Here is a 20,000-nt window from a genome sequence, read left to right as displayed (position 1 = left end):
AGGAAATGTCTCCTACACAAGCACCACCACCACCACCTCCACCTCTTCCAGTTAAATCAAAAAGTGAACTGTCTCCTTCACCACCTCCGCCTCCACCACCTCCACCACCTCCACCTTCCTTTTCCTCAACTCCTTACACTAGTTCGAATACTGATTCCAGTGATACTATTCAGCATTCTCATAATGGTCCACATCCACCAAACCCCTCACCACTACTGCCTCTACCCCCCTTTGGGACCAACTCTAATAAATTTGAACCTCCACCTCCACCTCCACCTCCACCTCCACCTCCACCATTTGCTTCAAGGGGATCCGAATCATCTGCGTCAAGCTATTCTGTGAAGGTTTTTACCCCTCCTCCACCTCCACCTCCACCTGCTTCTGATCTAGGTAACTCCACAAAGGCATTTATTCCCCCGCCTCTGCCACCTCCCCCACCTCCACCACTTTCCATGGTTAATTTAGCAAAGTCATCCACTCCTCCACCCCCACCCCCACCCCCACCCCTTCCACCACCTCCGTCTCATGGTCTAAGTAGCCCTGCAAAAGTAAATATGCCTCCTCCTCCCCCACCCCCACCCCCACCCCCACCCCCACCTCAGTCTCATGGTCTAAGTAGCCCCGCAAAAGTAAATATGCCCCCTCCTCCCCCACCCCCACCTCCATCACTTGGTCTAAGTACTACAAAAGTAAATATGCCTCCTCCTCCTCCTCCCCCTCCCCCTCCCCCTCCCCCTCCATTGCCATCTACATCTTCTAGTCTATCTACGTCAATGAGGTCATGTCCACCTCCACCGCCTCCGCCTCCACCTCCACCTTCTAATGGGATTGGTAACCCCAAAAATATTCCTTCTTCTCCCCATCCACCTCCACCACCTCGTCATTCAAGTAATATTACTGGTCCATCTCTATCTGCACCCTCACCTCCCCCACCTCCCCCACCTTCAACCAAAGGTATTTCCTCTAAGACATTTGCACCTCCACCTCCCCCACCACCTGCACCTCCGCAACAAACTTCAAAGCCTGCTCCACCACCGCCACCTGCACCGAAGGGTCCTGGTACTCAAGCATCTTCCCGTGGTATAGTTCCAGGCCCGCCTCCACCACCGGGACCTAAGGTTTCTGGTGGACCACCTGCACCTCCGCTCTCTGTTGGAAGGGGAAAAACATCTTTAGGGCTGGCTAGTTCAAGAAATAGGGGTGCTTCTTCAACAACAAAGAAAGCTTCGTTAAAGCCTTTGCATTGGGTGAAGGTTACTCGAGCTGTTAAGGGGAGTTTATGGGCTGACACACAAAAGCAGGAGAGTCAAGCAGCGTACGTACCAAACTTCTCACATATCATGGTTTATCTTCTTTTACTTATGAATTGTCACAATTTATTTGATGCTGTAGTCTAAACAGTAAACATTGAATTTCGACTTCAAGTTCACATTCATCCTTTCTACTTTGCGCATTTTTAATTGTTTTGTGAATTTTGAAGTTTTATTCTAAAAATTATTGACAGGGCCCCTGAGATAGATATATCAGAACTTGAAAGCTTGTTCTCAGCTAATACTGATGCAAGTGGTGGAGGTAAAGTAGGAGTCCGACGTGGCACTAATGTTAACAAACCAGAAAAAGTGCAATTGGTAAGTTATATTGGTGTGTATCCTATGTTACTTGGATTCGGGTACTGATGTTGGATACTGGTACGTGTCTAAGTATCGGATACGTCTAATTATTCAATTCTACACCTAAAATGAAGTGTCTAAGTGCCATACTAATGTCCAAGGATTAAGGATCGGATACGGGTACGTGAAGCAAAATGAAGAATCTGAGTAACACAGTGTGTATCTAAAATTTTGATATTTGTATACATAGTCTCTGTTGTTGCACTCCTTCCTCCCCTATTTATTTGTACTTGTCTTGAAGCTACACATATCATGTAGGATGAAGTATTAGTGATATATTTTCATGTTGGGTTAAAGGTAAAGAGAAAAGATGATACATAAAGGTTTGTGAGATATATAATTGTAGTTGATGGAGTACTGTGGGTATAATAGAGAAAAGGGTATATGCCAAATAAGTAAAGTTTCTAATAGGGTTAAACAAAAATGAATGGACATGGAATCAAGGAAAAACAATAAGGGGTAGTTTTATGATCACATTTAGTCAAAGCACTTAGATTTGTCTTATAATTACGATCAATGTAATTGGTTGCATAATTGCATGCACAATTTATCACCTTAATTCATGGTACCCTAGTCTCATATTTTGTTTTTAGTGATTAGTGAATTCCGTACAAAGTGAAAGGATTTTCAAAGATGTGAAGGATTGGAGAGAATAAATTCTTTTGGGTTGAGTACTTATGGTTTTCAATGTTCCTCTTGAAGTCCCATGTTTGTCTTTGTGATTGAAGGAAGTGAGAAATGTTGCTGTAGTTCTTCCAAGAAGTTTCATTACTGAAATTGCTATATGGTGTGAGAAATTTTTGGGCTATCTGCATCTTTTTAATCTTTGGGTAGAAACTCAAATTAGTTTAGCCAATTGATGTAATCTATGTGTTTGGAGAAGTCATAGTTTGAGTTGTCACCAGGGTTATTCCCTATCTTTTAAATATTAATAGCCAACTGGTAGCTTCATCCTCTAATGAGTAGGACCTGCACCAATATTGGTCAGTTACGTAAATCTTTTCTGGATGAGACAATTAGCCAACTTCATTATGAACAGAAGGATTCGTGAATTTTTTGGTTTCATTGTGCCTGTTCTTCTGTTTTAGTGCTAATGTGTTTTCCAATCGCTTATTTAATTAATAACTAATTTAAAATGATTTTGAAGTACCTAAAAGAAATTTGACTATGGTTTTACTCCCCCTTTTCTGGGAAGGGTAGTTGTCTTAATATGCTAGATTGACATTCTTTTAACATTTCTTCTGTACATTTTGTTTTCACAGATTGATTTACGTAGAGCTTATAACTGTGAAATAATGCTTACAAAAATAAAGATGCCTCTACCCGACATGATGGTAAGCTCCCTTGTAATTTCAGTAGCATACGATAATGAGTAGTACTTTACAAGTTACTTTGTTTCTTGTTTGAAAAGCCCTGCCTTCACTGTGAATTCTATTTCTGCATTGCCATTCAACAAAGAATCTTGACGTTGACCTTTCTCAATGGGACTGAGATTGGGAGAGTTTTCAACTTGAATTATGTATGCCAATATGCCATTAATTTATTTTTAGGTCGTGTTGTAGTTTACACTTTATCCTATTGCTACCTTTGGGAAAAATTAGCACCGTCGCTGGAACAGGGAAGGAAAGTGATAATTCAAGTAGTGCAGGTATAATACAAAACATTTTAAACAGATTATTTTGTTTTGATCTTGAAAGACAGCATAAATAAGAAAACGAAGTGGCACCAAGAGAATGGATGTCACACTTGTTATGCTGCAGTTTAAACGGGAAAACAACTAATCTACCAAAGGAGGGGCTTGCCGTTTGGGCTGTGTGATGACATTATACCTTACTCTTTTTATTCAGCTGTGTGCCGGAGCCTCTAAAGAGCCAATAGGGAAGCTCTTGAAGTTAACTAGAAGTGACGAAGAGTACTAGAGATAGATAGATTGGAGCTGTTTTTGTTCCTTGCCTTATCGGAGTACACCAAAGGAAGCTTGATATGCTGACGTCTTTTCGTACCATGACTCCAACATTTTTGAGGAGATTCAATAGATCCTGATTCCTGGGTTCCTATGGATTTAGGCTCATATTTTTTTCCTTTCTTGTTCTTTACCAAATATAAAGTGCAAGAATACCAAATTGGTGTTTGCCTATTATTTACAGAACATGAAAACTGTGTAGTGCTGAGAACGCATGGCACCTATTAGGTGCTTGTTCCACCTACTCGTTTCAACCAATGGGTTTCGGTTCTTGCACCTAGTCAGCACATATTCTGTCTTCATGGAGTTAGACCTTTTCGTCGCTCATGAAACGCTGTACTCTTATTCCCACGCGTCATATCATGGGAACACTGGGAGAACCAGTCACCGAATGGTCTCAATTCCTACACTTTTTAGCTTTTATAGTCACTTATTTGGAATATCAGGATGCCTTATTGTGGATCCAACTATGTCCTATCTCATTTCATCAGCTATAGGAAACTATAGGTTACTGTATGGGGCCTACACTGCTTTAGCTAGTACTAGCTGTTACTGCTGTATCCAACTAGGCTATTCTATTGGTAATACATGCGCTAAGTTTCACAAATTTAGTGATTCAGACAGTTGCTTTAGTTGCTCACTTTGTGTGGTATATCCTGGATTAAGAGGATTCAGGTTCTCCTTTCTGCATGATCTCATTAATTATATGTTTGAAATATAAATATGGTGATATACCTCTCCCTTGTAATATGATTACGTTGTTGATATTTTTGTATTTCTGACTTTGCAGAGTTCAGTCCTTGCATTAGATTCTTCAGCATTGGACATTGATCAAGTGGAGAATTTGATCAAATTTTGTCCAACAAAAGAGGAGATGGAAACGTTGAAGGTATTTATTTGGATGATAGAACTTTTTCACTTATCTTCTTTAAATCATGCCGAGACTTTCATATAGCTTGATGAAGTGTTCTGTCGTAATGATAAAATACTACTCCCTCTGTTAAAAATTTGCACCTCTTTCAATTTGATTTGTCTCACTCACTTTGCTCTCTTTCTTTATCTAGCAATGGTCCTACATTTCTCTCTCAATATCATACACGAATTTATTTTCTCTTTTGAAAGTCATCCCTTTATTTTCCGGCCACTTGTTCTTTGTCTTATTCAACAACTACAAATTACTGCCTTTGTCTCCTTGAATATGCAACACCAACGTTTGCACAAGTATTAAGAAAATGGTGGGTACATTTGAATTGTGTGAATAGGATTAAGAGTGAGAGTAGATATGTGAATAAGGATAAAAGAAAGTAGTGGGAACATTAAATAGGCGGACCAAAATAGAAATGTTGGCAAACTCATAGGGACCGAGGGAGTAATAAACTAAATTCTACAAATAAATGCAATTTCATAGGGCTCAGTGAGTATTATTCTTTAACTCATTATGGCATTATTTGAACAAGGATTACTGTTGAACAGAAAAGGCAATTGCTCTGGTATTCAACAATTCATCTTGTTTAAGCCTTTTCGTCCAAATTATGTTTACTTGGAACTTTCTAAGTTAGTTTTTTGCTCTGGGTGACAGAGTATGAAGTCTCTAGACTCAGAGTACTTGGGAAAAAAATCGAATCGAAGTAAATTACTAAAACTGTGTGCCCACTACATAGATGTGTAGAGTCCTATACCAATGCTTTCCACAACAAGCTTTATCCTCAGAATTTATCCTAACATGGTCCTTAACAAACAAAATAACTTTCCAATTAGGTTTCTGCTGGAAATTGCCTCTCTAGTCTCTCCATTTATAAGATACTGTGGTGCAAATTTAAATTCCTGCATACCTTGTTATCTTGGGTTGAATAATGAATCGTAAGTACTTTGATGGGGTTGTTATGCTCATTATATTATCTTCCACTTTTGTGTCATTAGCATTCGGAGAACTAACAATAGAGATTTGATGATGCAATAGCTTCCATTTACTCGATATTTCTTAACCTTTCCCTTTCTCTTTCTTCTGTTTCCACTGTCCAGAATTACAATGGGGATAGAACTATGCTCGGGAAATGTGAGCAGGTAAGCTTTGATGATCTCATATTCATTTTAATGTCAAGATAAATATTCAGTGTTAATTTTGAAAAAGCTTATTGCCATGAACATTTCAGTTTTTCTTGGAGCTGATGAAGGTCCCACGAGTTGAAGCCAAATTACGAGTATTTGCTTTTAAAATTACATTTTCTAGTCAGGTATATAAATTCTTTTATAAGTAGACATCCAAATTCCAACATTTCAGCTTTGTCTTTGTCTAAAGATTGTTATTCTGGTGGCTATATGTGTGCTTTTTTTAAACACATCATAACTGCATGTGATATGCAGGTCAGTGATTTGAGAGGCAACTTGGATACTATTAATTCTGCTTCACGAGAGGTATATTTTAATCAAACTTGTGAAATAATATTTTTCACTGGGTTGATAACCAGCTTTTAGTAAATTAATTTCTTGTCTATACTTGTAGGTAAGAGAATCTGGGAAGCTGAGACAAATAATGCAGACAATTCTAACATTAGGAAATGCATTAAATCAAGGAACTGCAAGAGGTACTGAATTAAGTATTAAATTTTGCTTGTGAATTTGTATTTTGTAGTATGTTGATCAGCATCTATAAAGGATTCATTATGAATTTTGTCTTATGGAACAGGTTCTGCTGTCGGTTTCAAATTAGACAGCCTCCTTAAATTGTCTGATACACGTGCTAGGAACAACAAAATGACTTTAATGCATTACCTTTGTAAGGTATGTATATTGGTCATTGTATAAAGTGTCATATTAGGCTAAAATTTCTTAGTTGTTGGCGACAAATTATCACTAGTAATTGACAAGGGTCAATGATAGCCTTTGTTTCTTTGTGGCAAAAAGTGCTGAATCTCCACTACTACTATTTTCTGTTATATAATCTGTGCATTACACAATGCCTAATTACCAGATACTGGAAATCATCCATCGAATTGTGTTTTGGAAACATCATCCTCAAAACTCTAGAATAACTTATCGAAAACTTTGTTCCCTACACTCCAGATTAATGTTCTAATGAAAAAAATTATCAAATTATAGCTAATTAAAATATTTATTAAAATATCACATGAAGTATGAATCCTTTGTTCCGAAATTCTAAATCAAAATTCTGCGTTTCTGTTTCAATGGGTGTAAAGATTTATAGTTCATTAGTTTTGGGATTATAATGGACTAAAGTAAAATGACTCATCAAATCATGTGCGCTTATTTATGTGCTTGCATATGACGTTTGCTACCAAGAGTCAATCTGAAATAACCTTTTTGTTAGTCATAATACTTACAAGGGTAGGGTTGCGTAAAACCAACTCTTTCCAACTCCGCTCTAGGTGGAGGGGCTTAATGGCTTTAGAGTAATGGAATGTTGTTGTTTCCGTTTCGTTCTCCCTATCGTATCATATTTCCTTTCTGGTAACATTGATGCAATCCTTTTTTAACTACCTGCCTATAAAAATTTTAAAAAATAAAAATAGAAACAAAAAATCTGCTTGTCTCATAGTGCAAAAACAAGGCCGTATCGCATTGTAAAGGTTTTCAAATAAAATGAATAGTTTATATTTGCGTTGTAAAGGTGTAAAAAAACTTGCATTTTGGGCCGTATTAAGGGATATTCATGCTTTTAACCGATATTTTGATGTAACGATAACCTCATCACTTCTTTTACCTCATCACCGTTCTATTACCATGACTGTGGCCGTTATCACATTTTTGCACTATGCCATGTGTATCAGAAAGGTGATGCGGTAACGGGATTGATGGAGTGATGCAATTATCGTAACGAGTAACGGCTAATTAGCGATCAAAAGCATGAGATATCCCTTATTACGGCCCAAAATACGGTTTTTTGTACACCTTTACAACGCGGGAAATATTAGTTCGCTTTTATGAAAACATTTATGACACGACTAATGCGATGCGATGCAGCCTTCTTTGTGCAATATGCTATGTATAATGCTCTCATTTTTTTTACTTTTTATTCTTGTCTTTTATCATTTCCCTTAGAATGGAACACTTTTCATTTGTTTGCTCTTGCTATCTTTTCTCTTTTGCCAATGCACTTAATTATCTGGATACTAAAATGGTGCTATTTATTTTAAGCTTCTTGCTGAAAAAATGCCAGAGTTGCTAGATTTCGACAAGGATCTTGTACATTTAGAAGCAGCTTCAAAGGTTTGTTGTCTATGTTACAATTTAGTACTGCTACATCTACATCACTGTTTTTAGCCTTTTGTTTCCTTTAGTTTTTTTGTTAAATGTTACACTTCTCTTTTTTATATGAGCTTTGTGAGAGAAGTGTAACAATTAAACAAAGGAGGATAGTATATATATTTACTTAATGTGTGGCTCTTTACTTTGCTTGAAAAACTAGATACAATTGAAATCATTGGCGGAAGAAATGCAAGCTGTTAGCAAAGGTCTGGAGAAGGTTGAGCAGGAACTTGCTGCATCAGAGAATGATGGAGCGGTCTCTACAGGCTTCAGGAGGGTAAGAGAAAAACTCTCATGCCATTATCAAAAGTTAGTTAGTGATTGTATGTTAACATGAATTCCCTTTGGCACGGAGTTGATTTGATTTATTGCTGCCTGTCATTTTGTTGTTTTATTGTCCAGAAAACGGATGTCTCATTATAGGTTTTAGCTGAAACTATACTGGAATAAGAGGACAAAAAAAAATAAGCAAATGCAATGGGAAGCATAGTTTAAACTATTATTTTAATAGGAAACTATCAGCAATTCTAGGTCTCCAAGATATACCGCTTTTGATTAAAAACTTATTTCTCACCTGAACTTTTGACCTTTTTGCATAATTAGTCTGTTTAGGAATTTTTGGTGTATTTTTTTACTATAGGGTTTGAATTTGGAACTGATTTTGATGAATGAAGCAGAAGATCGATGTGAAAGGCCCATTGACAGGGTTAACAAAGATGTCCCAAAATATAAGAGCTGTTAAATTCGTGCAAATCCGGCATGATTTCAGATGTTTTTCTCCCTTTTCATTGACCAATAGATACAATCAAGCAATATTTTAAAATTGCAGATTTGGCACAATATTTTAGCTACTTATTATGCTTGCGTACTTGTCGATTTAGTTTCCAAGCGTTTTTTAGTATGTTAAGTTCATATCATACATTTTATTCTTGTCATAGAATTAGCAATGAGATATGGTAATAAAATGTCATTCTGACTGCATATTTTTATTATTGAGTATTTGCGCAGAATAATGAGAGAATAAGCTGTGTTTACTCTCTCATTTCTTTGCTGATTACCTCTTTGCTAAAAGAATAGCTGAATTGCCATCCCTAATTTCCTCGTTATGAGGCAAATGGTGGATGTTCTTGGTAATAGCGCTGTCAGGTGTGTTTTGTATAAAGAGTAAATATGATACTTCAGTTATGCCAAACTAAAGGAAGAAGAATGGGAAATTAGATGGAATATGGGGGTCTGATTGTGATTTATGATGAATAAAGTCTTAAACTAATGGCACCATTTGTGTTTCTTGTGGAATTTTGGCACAATTATTGTTTTTTTTACGCTAGTGATCTATTCTTTGAAGTTAGGATGAGCTCCTGCTCTCGTGTTGCAGTTTTCTTAATGAGTTCTTGGACTTTGATACTAGCATCTCAGTTGACATGTTATGTGAAAATTATTTTTTCATGTGATGTGCAGCACAGTTGCTGACAGTTGATTTGTGATGAAAACGACTGCTGACTGCATGTTGATCTTGTTACTTTCTTATCTGAATAGCAGTCTAAATCGTTGTTTTATTTGCAAAGCTTGAGATATGGTCATGTTGCCTTATTTAGGTCTTAAAAGACTTCCTAGATACAGCTGAAGCTGAAGTCAGATCTCTTACCACCTTGTATTCAGAAGTGGTATGTTCTATCTTCTATATTTCAGTTGTAGCCTTTTAGAGTTGTCAATACATGAAAACTATCTGAATCATTTTTCAAAATCTGATTTCACAGGGAAGAAATGCAGATTCTCTTTGTCAATATTTTGGTGAGGATCCAGCAAGGTGTCCGTTTGAGCAAGGTTTGACCGAAAATTCTTTTCGATTCCAGTGGTATCTGTTGTTGTATATTAATCCAGTGGTAACTTATTTTGCATTTCTGAATTTGTATGCTCCCTGATCCCTGCAAATCCTTGGCTTCTTTTGGGAGTCAATGAATTTGTATGCTCGCTTCTAGATGCTTAAAGCTTCATGCATATTGTGTACCTTGGTTTGATAAAGCGTTCCTCCAAAGTAGGCTCCAGAAAAAGGCTTTACTTAGTCTGAGCTCATCGGACAAGCACTTTGTACATTCTTTGTGTCTTGTGGTTTTTACGTTTTCTTGGCTTCAGATTTTTTGGCGGGAGAAATGTTTTTTTAATAATCTGTTAGTTACAGTCGAAGAGTAAGTCTTCTTCAAAGATAGAGAAAGAAGAGGAAAAAGGATTTACTCTTCTTTTTGAAGAGAGAGAAAGAGAAAAGGGGAGAATTAGGATTTTCTTAGTCATAAATCTTAGCAGACTGCTTTCCGTGTGCCTCCACCATCACTAGGTACCTTTTTATTTTTTATTTAATTTTTTTTTTTTCCTCTTTTTATATCTTCTTGCTTGTGGATTATATATCTTTTTTACTTTTTTAAATTATTTTTCTCCTTCTCTCCCTCTAGCTTTTTTGATTTTCTAAGTTCTATTTATTTTCTTCTTTCCATTTTCCTTTCTTTGATTTCATGTCAACATCTTTTCTTGGTTTTTTCTTTCAATTTATCTTTTTTTCTTTCTCTTAGTTTTCCTCCATTTCGATTTCTCTTTCTATTGGATTCTTCATTTTTTTCCTGTCTTCTTGGTTCCTAAATTCCTTATCTTTTTTCTCCTCTTCTCTTCGATAGACAGAAGCACTTAGATAGACTGCTGTGGATGATGGGGTAAGGTACCTTCTTTTTCCATTTTGCATTATATTAGTGGCCTAGCGCGATGATAACGAAATTTAAAATTTTTTGCAATTATAATATGAATATCATATTGTCATCAAACATTTTTCGTTAGAGAACATAATCAATATATGACATTTCAATATATGTTGGACACTAAGTTAGAGAACATAAAGATTTTAAGATGGAATTACTTGGGCTTATTATTTATCTAAAGTATTCATGTCACACCCTTGATGTTTCGAATTTAATTTGAGACAAAATGATGTAACTTTTTTGTGAATTAGGTTAGTAGGACACTGTACAAGTACTCATTTCTGACATGAGTTCCTGTTTATGAAACAATGGTGTGTGTTGCTAACTCATTATCTGAGGTACATAAAATGGTCAAAATGTGGTGGTATATAATTGGTCAATTCGCTCCACAAATTACATTAACTGATTCTCTTTTTCTCACGAAGTCAAGACTCTAGAGTCCAGTGCTGTTCATTTGTTGAACCCTCACTGTATCCTGTGCCTTCATCTCTCGATGTTGTATGTGAGCATAGGACTTCCATTGCCTCTGTTTGATTCGGAGACATCTTTCTTAGGGCATGCTTTGATAAGATGCAAATCATTTGATAAATTAAGTGGTGATTGGAGACAAAATAAGTAGTATGAACTAGGAAGCAATTAGGCGCATATACTTGTAATTGATGGAGGTGGAATTATTTTAGTCTTTGAATTAAGCACAAGGGTAATTGTTTCTCATTTTTATTTTACTAAATGAAGGTAATATTTCTCCATCCCATCCGTACTAGAACTGCAGAAGAATTCAAGGCTTGCGACAATAAAATGTATTCATAGATTAGATAAGAAATTTTTGGGATTTTGCAATGTTAAGCAATAATGCTTGGATTCAATCTAGCATTTGAGAGATGGATTCTCCAACAAAAACTGAATTCGGGAATGCCACCCTACTGTTCCCCCTGATTTGTTACGTCAGTCGTGCTGTCTCCTTTTACCTCTCCTGTAACTTAGGCACAAGTTCCTTTCTGCCTTTTTCTTCGCCTAAGATACGTTTAATGTATACTGGATTTACATGTTTCTCTATTCAACCATCACTATATTATGCTCATCTCACATTCCACTTTTCATTTTCCTGAATCAATTTGCAACTTCTAAGCACGCCCTTGGAAACTACCAAGTTTTTCCCTTCTCTCTTCCCTATCTTGAATTCTTACTTTGTTCAAGTGATCACTTTCATGTCTTTCTTCGCGCAAACATTTCTAAGTCGTTCAATCTACAATTGATGCTCAGTCGTCATTCCTGATCTTTGTTTTTTTTTTAATTTTTAAAAATCAGTCCTCTGCTTCAAGCCATTATGTTGTAGACTGTGTTGGATATATATGACTGATTTATTTATGAGAATCGAGATGTGAACGGACTAAGTAATGGTGATAGATTTTATTAGATAAAAATAGCCATGGCCTACACTTGCGCTCATGCTTGTTTGTTAACACTTCCATAATGTATTGGTTGAAAGATTTTAGCCTTTTTATGTATAAATATAAATATTTTCTTTCCGTTTATGCACCTGGTGCTCCTGGATTACGCTGTATGTGAATCGGTATTTTCTCAATTCTGATTCGTGGTAATTCTGAGGATGGAAAATAAATTTCTTTTGACCCTCAAAAATAACATGAATATTTCTGTCTGCAGTAACCCAGATATTGTTTGTCTTTGTAAAACTGTTCAACAAATCTCGAGAAGAAAACAAACAGCAAGCAGAAGCCGAGAAAAAGAAGATGGAGAAAGAAGCCATGAAAGAAAAAGCAGCTGCTGCTACTGCCGCAAAAAAGGAAGGACTGGATCTCGACAGATCCAAACTTAATCCTGTAAATAGAAAACAATTACCTTGATCAAACTACTAACACCGAAACGACATGAAATAAATAATACTGGAGAATGAGATCAGGAAGCAGCTCCTCGGTATTTGGAGCTACGGGAAGTATATCCAGAAATCCCAGTCTCTCAGATTATGCACGCAGGAACATTTTAGGCGACATATCTTGAATATCAGAAGGGGGTTCGTTCAATTATAGGCCTTTTACATGATCTATTGGGCATCTTTTTGTGCTCTCTTCCCATCTCTGCAGGTTTTCCTTCCTTTACACTTTTACTTGTTCATTCCATTTCTTGATCTTCCCTTTTACTTAGAACATCATCAGAGATCAATGGCAATGACTATAGACTGTCTGTGTATATTGGCCATACATTTCTCCAATTAAAATTTAGTATAGTTTGAAATCATAATTTTCTTGTAAAAAGCTCAACTCTGCTAGGTTTCTCTCCTTTATATATCTTTTGATTTAATTTTTATTTTCTAATTATTGGTTTCTAGGTAATGTTTAATATAGATTTATTCTTCATCATCATTATCGTATTTAGTGTATTCTATTCATAGAATACTATGATCAGCATCTAAAAAACTATTCATAGAATTCATAATATAGACTTATCTTTACTAACTCGCACCTTATTCTCCAATTTATTATATTCTACAAGATAGTGCCCGTGCGATGCACGGATTTATTAAATTTTCCGACATATATTACATTAATTTATATAAAGTAATAACACATTTCAAAATCAAATTTAACAGAAAAATATGTAAAATTATTTTATAAAAGTTTAAACAAAAAAATGGTTTTTACCATGAAAAATATAATTGACTTACATAAAAATAGTTACAACCTGAATCATATTAGAAATAAACATTGCATTTAAGCAATCAATTTTATAAATAACAAACAATTTTAATAAAAGTATATTATGTTTAACCATCTCAAAATATCCAATACACTAAATAATACTCATTTAATAAATAAAATAAAAAAGATTTCATAAATAATTGAAAAAATATAATTAAGTAGAATTTGATTTGATACGTTTGGATTGGATGTAAATTTTATTAATTTAAAATTTTTAAAAATTGTAAATTTAAGCAATAAAAATACTTATAAAAAAATAATTAGATTGATATATATGATGGAAAACAAATGAAAGGAGGTTAGTATGATGGAGGTTGTATCAAAGTTTTGACTTCAAAAATGAGAATGGAACGCCATTTCGTCCCTCAAATGTAGCCGCCGTCAATTCGTAATACAAAAATGTAGTTTCTTCCAAATTAACGCTGATCATCAAATAATAATATTCTGCTTTAAACAATTAAAAATTGAGTCTAACATAATTCATATTTTGTAAAAACTATACGAATCCAATTTGTATAGCACTACCTACAGCTGTTTTTAAATATTTAATCCTTATTACCTTATTTTACATACTTTCTCTATTTTAAATTACTTGTAACATTAGAAATTATGTACTATTTTTACTATGTGACTAGTTTTCAATTTATATGTTAAAATATAGTTACGTAATATCTTTTTTGATTCATCTTAATGCAATGATTATTAATATTAATTTTTTATAATTTTTTATTATATAATTAAAGATATTAAATATTTAATTAGTGTATTAGACTGCGTGAAAAAAAAAATAAATGTGGCAAGTATATTTAAACGAAGGTTATATATATAGGGGGGAGATCTAATGAGAAAGGTAAGCAAGACTCTACCCTAAGGAAGGATGGGGGAATTTTTTACCTTCTAATAAGGGAGATCAACCTCTTTTTTATTCATTTTTTTTATTTTTTACTCATTTTAGCTCTATTACAATTATTTCAATAACTTTATTTGCATCTCTAATTAGTTTTGTTACATTAGTTTGACTTTTTTATCCCCTAAAATATTCACCCTCAATCCAAACAACTTCTTAAGCTGATAAAAGTCTTGGTTTAGAAGGTGGAAAAAACCCTAGGTAGATTCATCGTTAGATTGTCCCCATTTTCTTGAGAACTTCGTTCACCTCTTCAATTGGTAGTTTCTTATAAATTGGTAGTTTCTCTTCTTACTAAGCCCCGATAAACATCATAGTTAGACCCATACTATATGTTAGATTTTGACATAGTTGAGCTTAAATTAAAATAAATTGAATATAAATATTTATGGGATAAAACAGTCAAACTAATGAAATAAAGGTAAATAACATGCAAATGAAGTGATTATAATATTATAAAAGCAATAAGAATAAATTAAAAACCATGAATGAAAAAATAATGTGGAGGAAAGTATTTCACCACTTTTCCCTCTAACAATCAAATTCCCTTAATATTCTAGGTAATTAACTTTATTTTTCTATTTTAACTTTTATTTACAAGTTAAATATTTACACTCAATCCAAGCGAATCCACAAGATAATTCCTTGGCAGTTGGCAGGAATACAAAAAAATGTAAGAATAAAATAGTATCATTATTCCATTAGTTTACAAACTAAAAAGAAGAAAACAAAGAATAGTGTACTCTTACAACAAGGTAATATATTTCATACTTATACCGTTTCATTATACTTGCAATTAATAGTGATATTTTCCCACACAATATGTCATATAATATATCACTATCAGTTGCTAAAATTTCAGAACGAAAATAATACCGAGTATGACCAACATTAGCAATGACTGAACTTGTAATACTCAGAGACCATATGAACTACTGATCACTTTTCAGTGATAACCAAGTGGAGCAGGAGCTTCATTTAACTGACGACCTTGATAATGGATGTCCTGCATGTAGTTCAACATTCTCGATACTTGTATTATTCCACAAACATGAAAATATTCTTATATATGAGCCTTTAAATATATAAATACAAAGAAAAACCGGGCAGATGTGTACGGATATTGGGTATCCTTACCATCATACATACATCCACCTAAAATTTTCATACCAATCACCTATGACACATAGCACATAAAAGATTTTATATGTATTGTCGAGGAATCAACTATTTGAGTATATAACATACCCTAGAGCTTCAACCATCGATTTAAGTTTTTAGATAAATCAGTTATTTGACATGGTATCAGAGAAACTGATGGTTGAGGCCTTAGAATATATTATATACTCTTACATCAACTAAAAAAAAACATTAATTTTATAATTTAAATCTCGTCATATATTATAAACTCCATTTCATCATGTGCAGTGTCACATGATTCATTAATCTCGCGAATTGTGAATCGAAAAAGTAAATTATAATCGGAGTTGGTCTATTCTTGGGCAAATTGAGCCAATCGCTATTTAAAAGACGAATTAGCTAACGAATTATATTACACTGATCATGCAGGCCCATCAAATATACTTGAGATTTAAGGTCTAGATATGTTAAATATAGCACACACCTTACTCATATATAACTCTACAATTTCATTTATGTAATGGGAATGGATAATATATATATATATATATATATATATATATATATATATATATATATAAGATCTTATACTAGATTGTATCTGGTATTATGTCAAGTGACCGAATATACCCATCACGATTAAACTCATACCCACCAAGTTAAAACTAGATGTTTAGCATAATAATAATAAGCAAAAGCAAGTACATACCGATGCAAAGTGATTAACATCACGATGGTGAGCCTCATCAGCACGAACAACCATAACAACATCTCTAAGAGTAGCATCAGAAGGCAACCTCCAGTAATCAATAGCAATAGCAGGAGCAGGCACATTCTCAATATTACCATTATCAATCTCCTTAAGAAATTCAGTGTAGGAATGTATAGCTTCTTCCTCGAGGTACCCAACGATACGATGTGCCAGCTTAGGAGATAGTATGTAGGCAACAAAGTAGGCATTGAAGAACACACCTTGAACAGCAAATACAAGAGCACGTTCGTACCAACGAGGGTTCACTACCTCCATGAATGTCATGAGGTGCATACGCTCATTCTCGGCTTCTTCTAGAAGTGCTTTGATCCATCCACCACTGTGCTCGAATCTTCGAATGGATTTGCAGTGGAGAAGCATTCCTCCGACCATTCCTGGCACGGCTGCTACTGTTTCTAGCATCATTGCACGGCATCCATACCTCCTCTGTGTACATTTACATATGTATTAGAATATATAACATATCTTAGAGCCGACCTCAACCATCAGCTTAAGCTTTCAGTTGAGTTAGTTCCTTGAAATGGTATTAGAGCCAACTTGACAAGTGGTCATGGATTAGAATCTCAACATTTCTCATTCAAAGTAGAATATTAAACGTCATGTATAAGGAGAGTATGTGCGACATCCACACTTCTAGCCCAAAGGACTCTCATATGAGGGGGCGTGTTGAAGTTTATAACATATCTTAGAGCCTCAATAATCTTTTGACCAAGTTAGTTCTTTGACAATACATTCAAATCTATAGAAGATCCTTTTTTTTTCAATTTCTTTCAAAATAGGGCCCTTACGCTTTGATGGATTATTAAAGAAAATTGTATAAGTATAATAATACTTAACACCAAAATGTGTAATTATATTCTAAAACAAAATAGTGTGTGCTTGAATAATAATAAAACATTAATCTCAAAATCAAACAAATCTGTAAAAAGCGAAAAATTAAGTATGAACTGCTGAGCTTGTTATACAAAATTAAGAAAAAAAAAGCTCGTCCGTCTCCCTATGAGGCAGACCCATAAAATAAATCAATTTCTTTAATTGATCACTTTAAAATTATAGGTCATCATTTTAATATACTAAACATACACGGGTCAGCGATCAACCCAATATACTTAGTTTCACCATTAGATCATCTCATTTAAGAATTTGTATTAAAAAAAAAAATAATCTTAAAACTAATTTGGGGCCCCTGTGGACACCCTAAACGATCGGCACCCAGAATATACTTAAACTCGCTCATTTAGAATTTTAAATGAATTACTAATTAATTTGAACAAAATTGTTTAAAATACAATAAAAATATCAGTCATAATCCAAACAACACATCTAAATTGTTTTTTCCTAAATGCAATAATAAGCTTAGACGAAAGAGATGTTTTTGAATTAAATCATATATATCAAGTGCAAAAATCATTTGGTTTAAAAAAAAATGATATGTAATGTTGAGACCTTCTCCACATATTTATTATCCTGACTATATATTTTGTTAAATAAATTTTGTGTAGATTAAAAATACTTGTGTAAATACAATTCATAAGTCCATATCAAAGCTAAACCTTCTTGAAAAGTAGGTGGTGAAGGCAACATCCACTACGAGGAAAGTGAAGGCAACATCCATTATACAAGGAAACGTACGTCTAAATAGTGACAATAATATTGCGATGCCAATCTGTCCGTGGTGTTTGGAAAATTTCGACCATGACATTTGATTTCGTCACGACAACAGCGACCAAACTCAATATCGTCGCACCTTTTTCAAAACTGACAATGGTTTAACGACAAACTAAGTTATACATCACAATAATCTATTTTTGTGACAGACTAGCTCATTGCCTAAGCCATTGGCCATCACTAGTTCCAATTTTATTTAATAATGGAGTACTATATATTAGCCTGTGACGAGTCACATAATCACATCGTAGCCCACTCATGTAGACACGGAATACCTATGGACTCAGGCTCACAAATCTACTGGTCAAGAGCTTTTACTTACATATACACTTGGTGAAGTTCATTATTTTTTAAAATTATATGTAGTAGGAGAATTAACCCACCTAATATATATACAAGTCTACAACTTACTATTTATTGTTGTAGGATCTACTCTCACGTGTAAAGTATTTCCAACACCATATATATACAAGTTCATAATTGATATTGAAATTTATAAAATATTATATTATTATGTTTTTGATATTTTATTTTTTATGTTTATTAGTAATATATAAAATAAAATAAAATTTATTTTTATCAGCAAAATTTATTTGACTTACTCATAATTATGTATTTATAAATATATACTCTCTAACTATTTATCCTATTAAAATAAATTGCAATATTAAGTAGTAATCAACAATTTAAAGGGAAAAAAGAATACAAGTAATATGTAAAATTTATTTATTAAAATTCCTTTTTCACTTCATACAAACATAGTAGAAAAAAATTTAAAAAATTTATGCATCGCAAATCCTTGATATTTGACATGCTTATTATTGCAGGTTGTCGTAAATTCATTAATTTATAAACATATTATTTTAACCATCTAATTCATCAAATATTAACATTAAATTTAATTGCATCTGAATAAATTAAATTTATCTAATAAACTATGTTATCAAACATGACAGTCCAAAAAAATCAAATATTTTCAAAATATACTTTTAATAATTACCTGGAAGAAAAGATCAGTAGGCCAACGAAGAGCTTTAACAGTCCAATAAGCCATCTTGTCCAAGAATTTCTTAGGAGCATGATGCTTCGTTAAATCTATTGACGTATCTGCCTTGTATGTCTCCCATGGCTTCATTTCATCATATTTATATTCAAATTTACATTAATCATTTATTAAAAAAAAAAATTATTCTTAATTAAATTAACATACTCCCTTCATTTCTTTTTATTTCTTTTTATTTGTCGTGAGAAAGAAATTTAAATTTGATTTTTAAATTATATATTAAAAATAAATTATATTCATCGTATACTAAGAAACACGAAACACTCAAAATTCGAAATGCGCACAAAACGTAAAGTAGACAAACAAAAAATAAAGGAAGAGAGTATATAAATTTTAAAGGATAATTGTCAAAAATAAATCAACTTAATCCCCTAGAAATAAATTTAAACTAATAATTATTTTTAAAAAGATCTACCAATTTGAATAATTTCTGAAAATAAATTCAAAAACTCCTATAATTTCCTCTAATTATTTGATCTTATATAATAAAATTAGAATTAATTGAGCTTTTGTTAATCAAAAATATCTAATAAGAAGATTTATTTAAAAATATTTTCAGCAGATCGAATTAATTTATTAATAACAATTTTTTTAAATTTAAATAATAACATACCATAAAACAAGACCATTTCCATTCAGTACCATCTTCGCTAACAATCTTCTTAGGCTGAACTCCCCAATAACTCACAACTGCATTCTCTTGGGACCCACCATCACCGGTCGAACCGGTTTCCTTTTCCTTCTCCTCCTTCACTCCTTTCACTTCTGTTTCTTCTTGCAACGTCGCCGTACTCTTATACCTCACCGGCAACCGGATAAACCCTGCTACAACTCCATGCACGTGATCAGAACCACCTCCAGGCACGTGACTTACTCCATTAAAAAGCTTATACGCCGCCGTTTCACTTGATCGGAGAATTGAACCGTTACTGGTGATAGTAGTCGAGAAATAGCGTGGAAGAACTATACCCGTCACGATTGATCGTGCGGCTTTGGATGCTGCACGTGTCATCATCTTAGCGATTGATTTGGATTGAAAAGATCACAGCCTTTTAATGATGAATGAAAATATATGAAAAATGTTGGGTAA

General features: G+C 33.9%; 2 protein-coding genes across 3 annotated transcripts in view; one reads left to right on the top strand and one right to left on the bottom strand.

Moving 5' to 3' along the window:
* Positions 1 to 12,980, top strand: part of LOC130799879 (formin-like protein 14) — a 15,634-nt gene extending 2,654 nt beyond the window's left edge. The window contains exons 5-18 of one of the 2 annotated variants that reach the window (XM_057663155.1): positions 1 to 1,315; positions 1,505 to 1,628; positions 2,933 to 3,004; positions 4,424 to 4,522; positions 5,656 to 5,697; positions 5,787 to 5,867; positions 5,998 to 6,048; positions 6,137 to 6,218; positions 6,320 to 6,414; positions 7,789 to 7,860; positions 8,060 to 8,176; positions 9,495 to 9,563; positions 9,657 to 9,723; positions 12,309 to 12,980. The exon at positions 1 to 1,315 is cut by the window's left edge and continues 562 nt beyond it. In XM_057663155.1, coding sequence (XP_057519138.1) covers positions 1 to 1,315; positions 1,505 to 1,628; positions 2,933 to 3,004; positions 4,424 to 4,522; positions 5,656 to 5,697; positions 5,787 to 5,867; positions 5,998 to 6,048; positions 6,137 to 6,218; positions 6,320 to 6,414; positions 7,789 to 7,860; positions 8,060 to 8,176; positions 9,495 to 9,563; positions 9,657 to 9,723; positions 12,309 to 12,508 — 2,486 coding nt within the window. In that variant the 3' untranslated portion in view covers positions 12,509 to 12,980. Of the gene's footprint in view, positions 1,316 to 1,504; positions 1,629 to 2,932; positions 3,005 to 4,423; positions 4,523 to 5,655; positions 5,698 to 5,786; positions 5,868 to 5,997; positions 6,049 to 6,136; positions 6,219 to 6,319; positions 6,415 to 7,788; positions 7,861 to 8,059; positions 8,177 to 9,357; positions 9,565 to 9,656; positions 9,724 to 12,308 lie in introns of those variants that run through there. The other variant, XM_057663156.1, reaches the window with a different exon arrangement.
* A 1,830-nt stretch (positions 12,981 to 14,810) lies between these two features.
* The window catches only part of LOC130799880 (ubiquinol oxidase 2, mitochondrial-like), a 5,448-nt gene continuing 258 nt past the window's right edge, over positions 14,811 to 20,000 (bottom strand). The window contains exons 1-4 of the mRNA XM_057663157.1: positions 19,524 to 20,000; positions 18,848 to 18,976; positions 16,117 to 16,605; positions 14,811 to 15,273 (exon numbers count right to left, since the gene is read on the bottom strand). The exon at positions 19,524 to 20,000 is cut by the window's right edge and continues 258 nt beyond it. Of these exons, the coding sequence (XP_057519140.1) occupies positions 15,214 to 15,273; positions 16,117 to 16,605; positions 18,848 to 18,976; positions 19,524 to 19,925 (1,080 nt within the window). The 5' untranslated portion in view covers positions 19,926 to 20,000 and the 3' untranslated portion in view covers positions 14,811 to 15,213. The remainder of the gene's footprint in view (positions 15,274 to 16,116; positions 16,606 to 18,847; positions 18,977 to 19,523) is intronic.

Source organism: Amaranthus tricolor, chromosome 14 (assembly GCF_026212465.1).
Source record: "Amaranthus tricolor cultivar Red isolate AtriRed21 chromosome 14, ASM2621246v1, whole genome shotgun sequence".
NCBI classification, from domain to species: domain Eukaryota; kingdom Viridiplantae; phylum Streptophyta; class Magnoliopsida; order Caryophyllales; family Amaranthaceae; genus Amaranthus; species Amaranthus tricolor.
The sequence above is the reverse complement of the archived record's forward strand: the minus strand, read 5'-3'. Positions and strand labels throughout refer to the sequence as shown.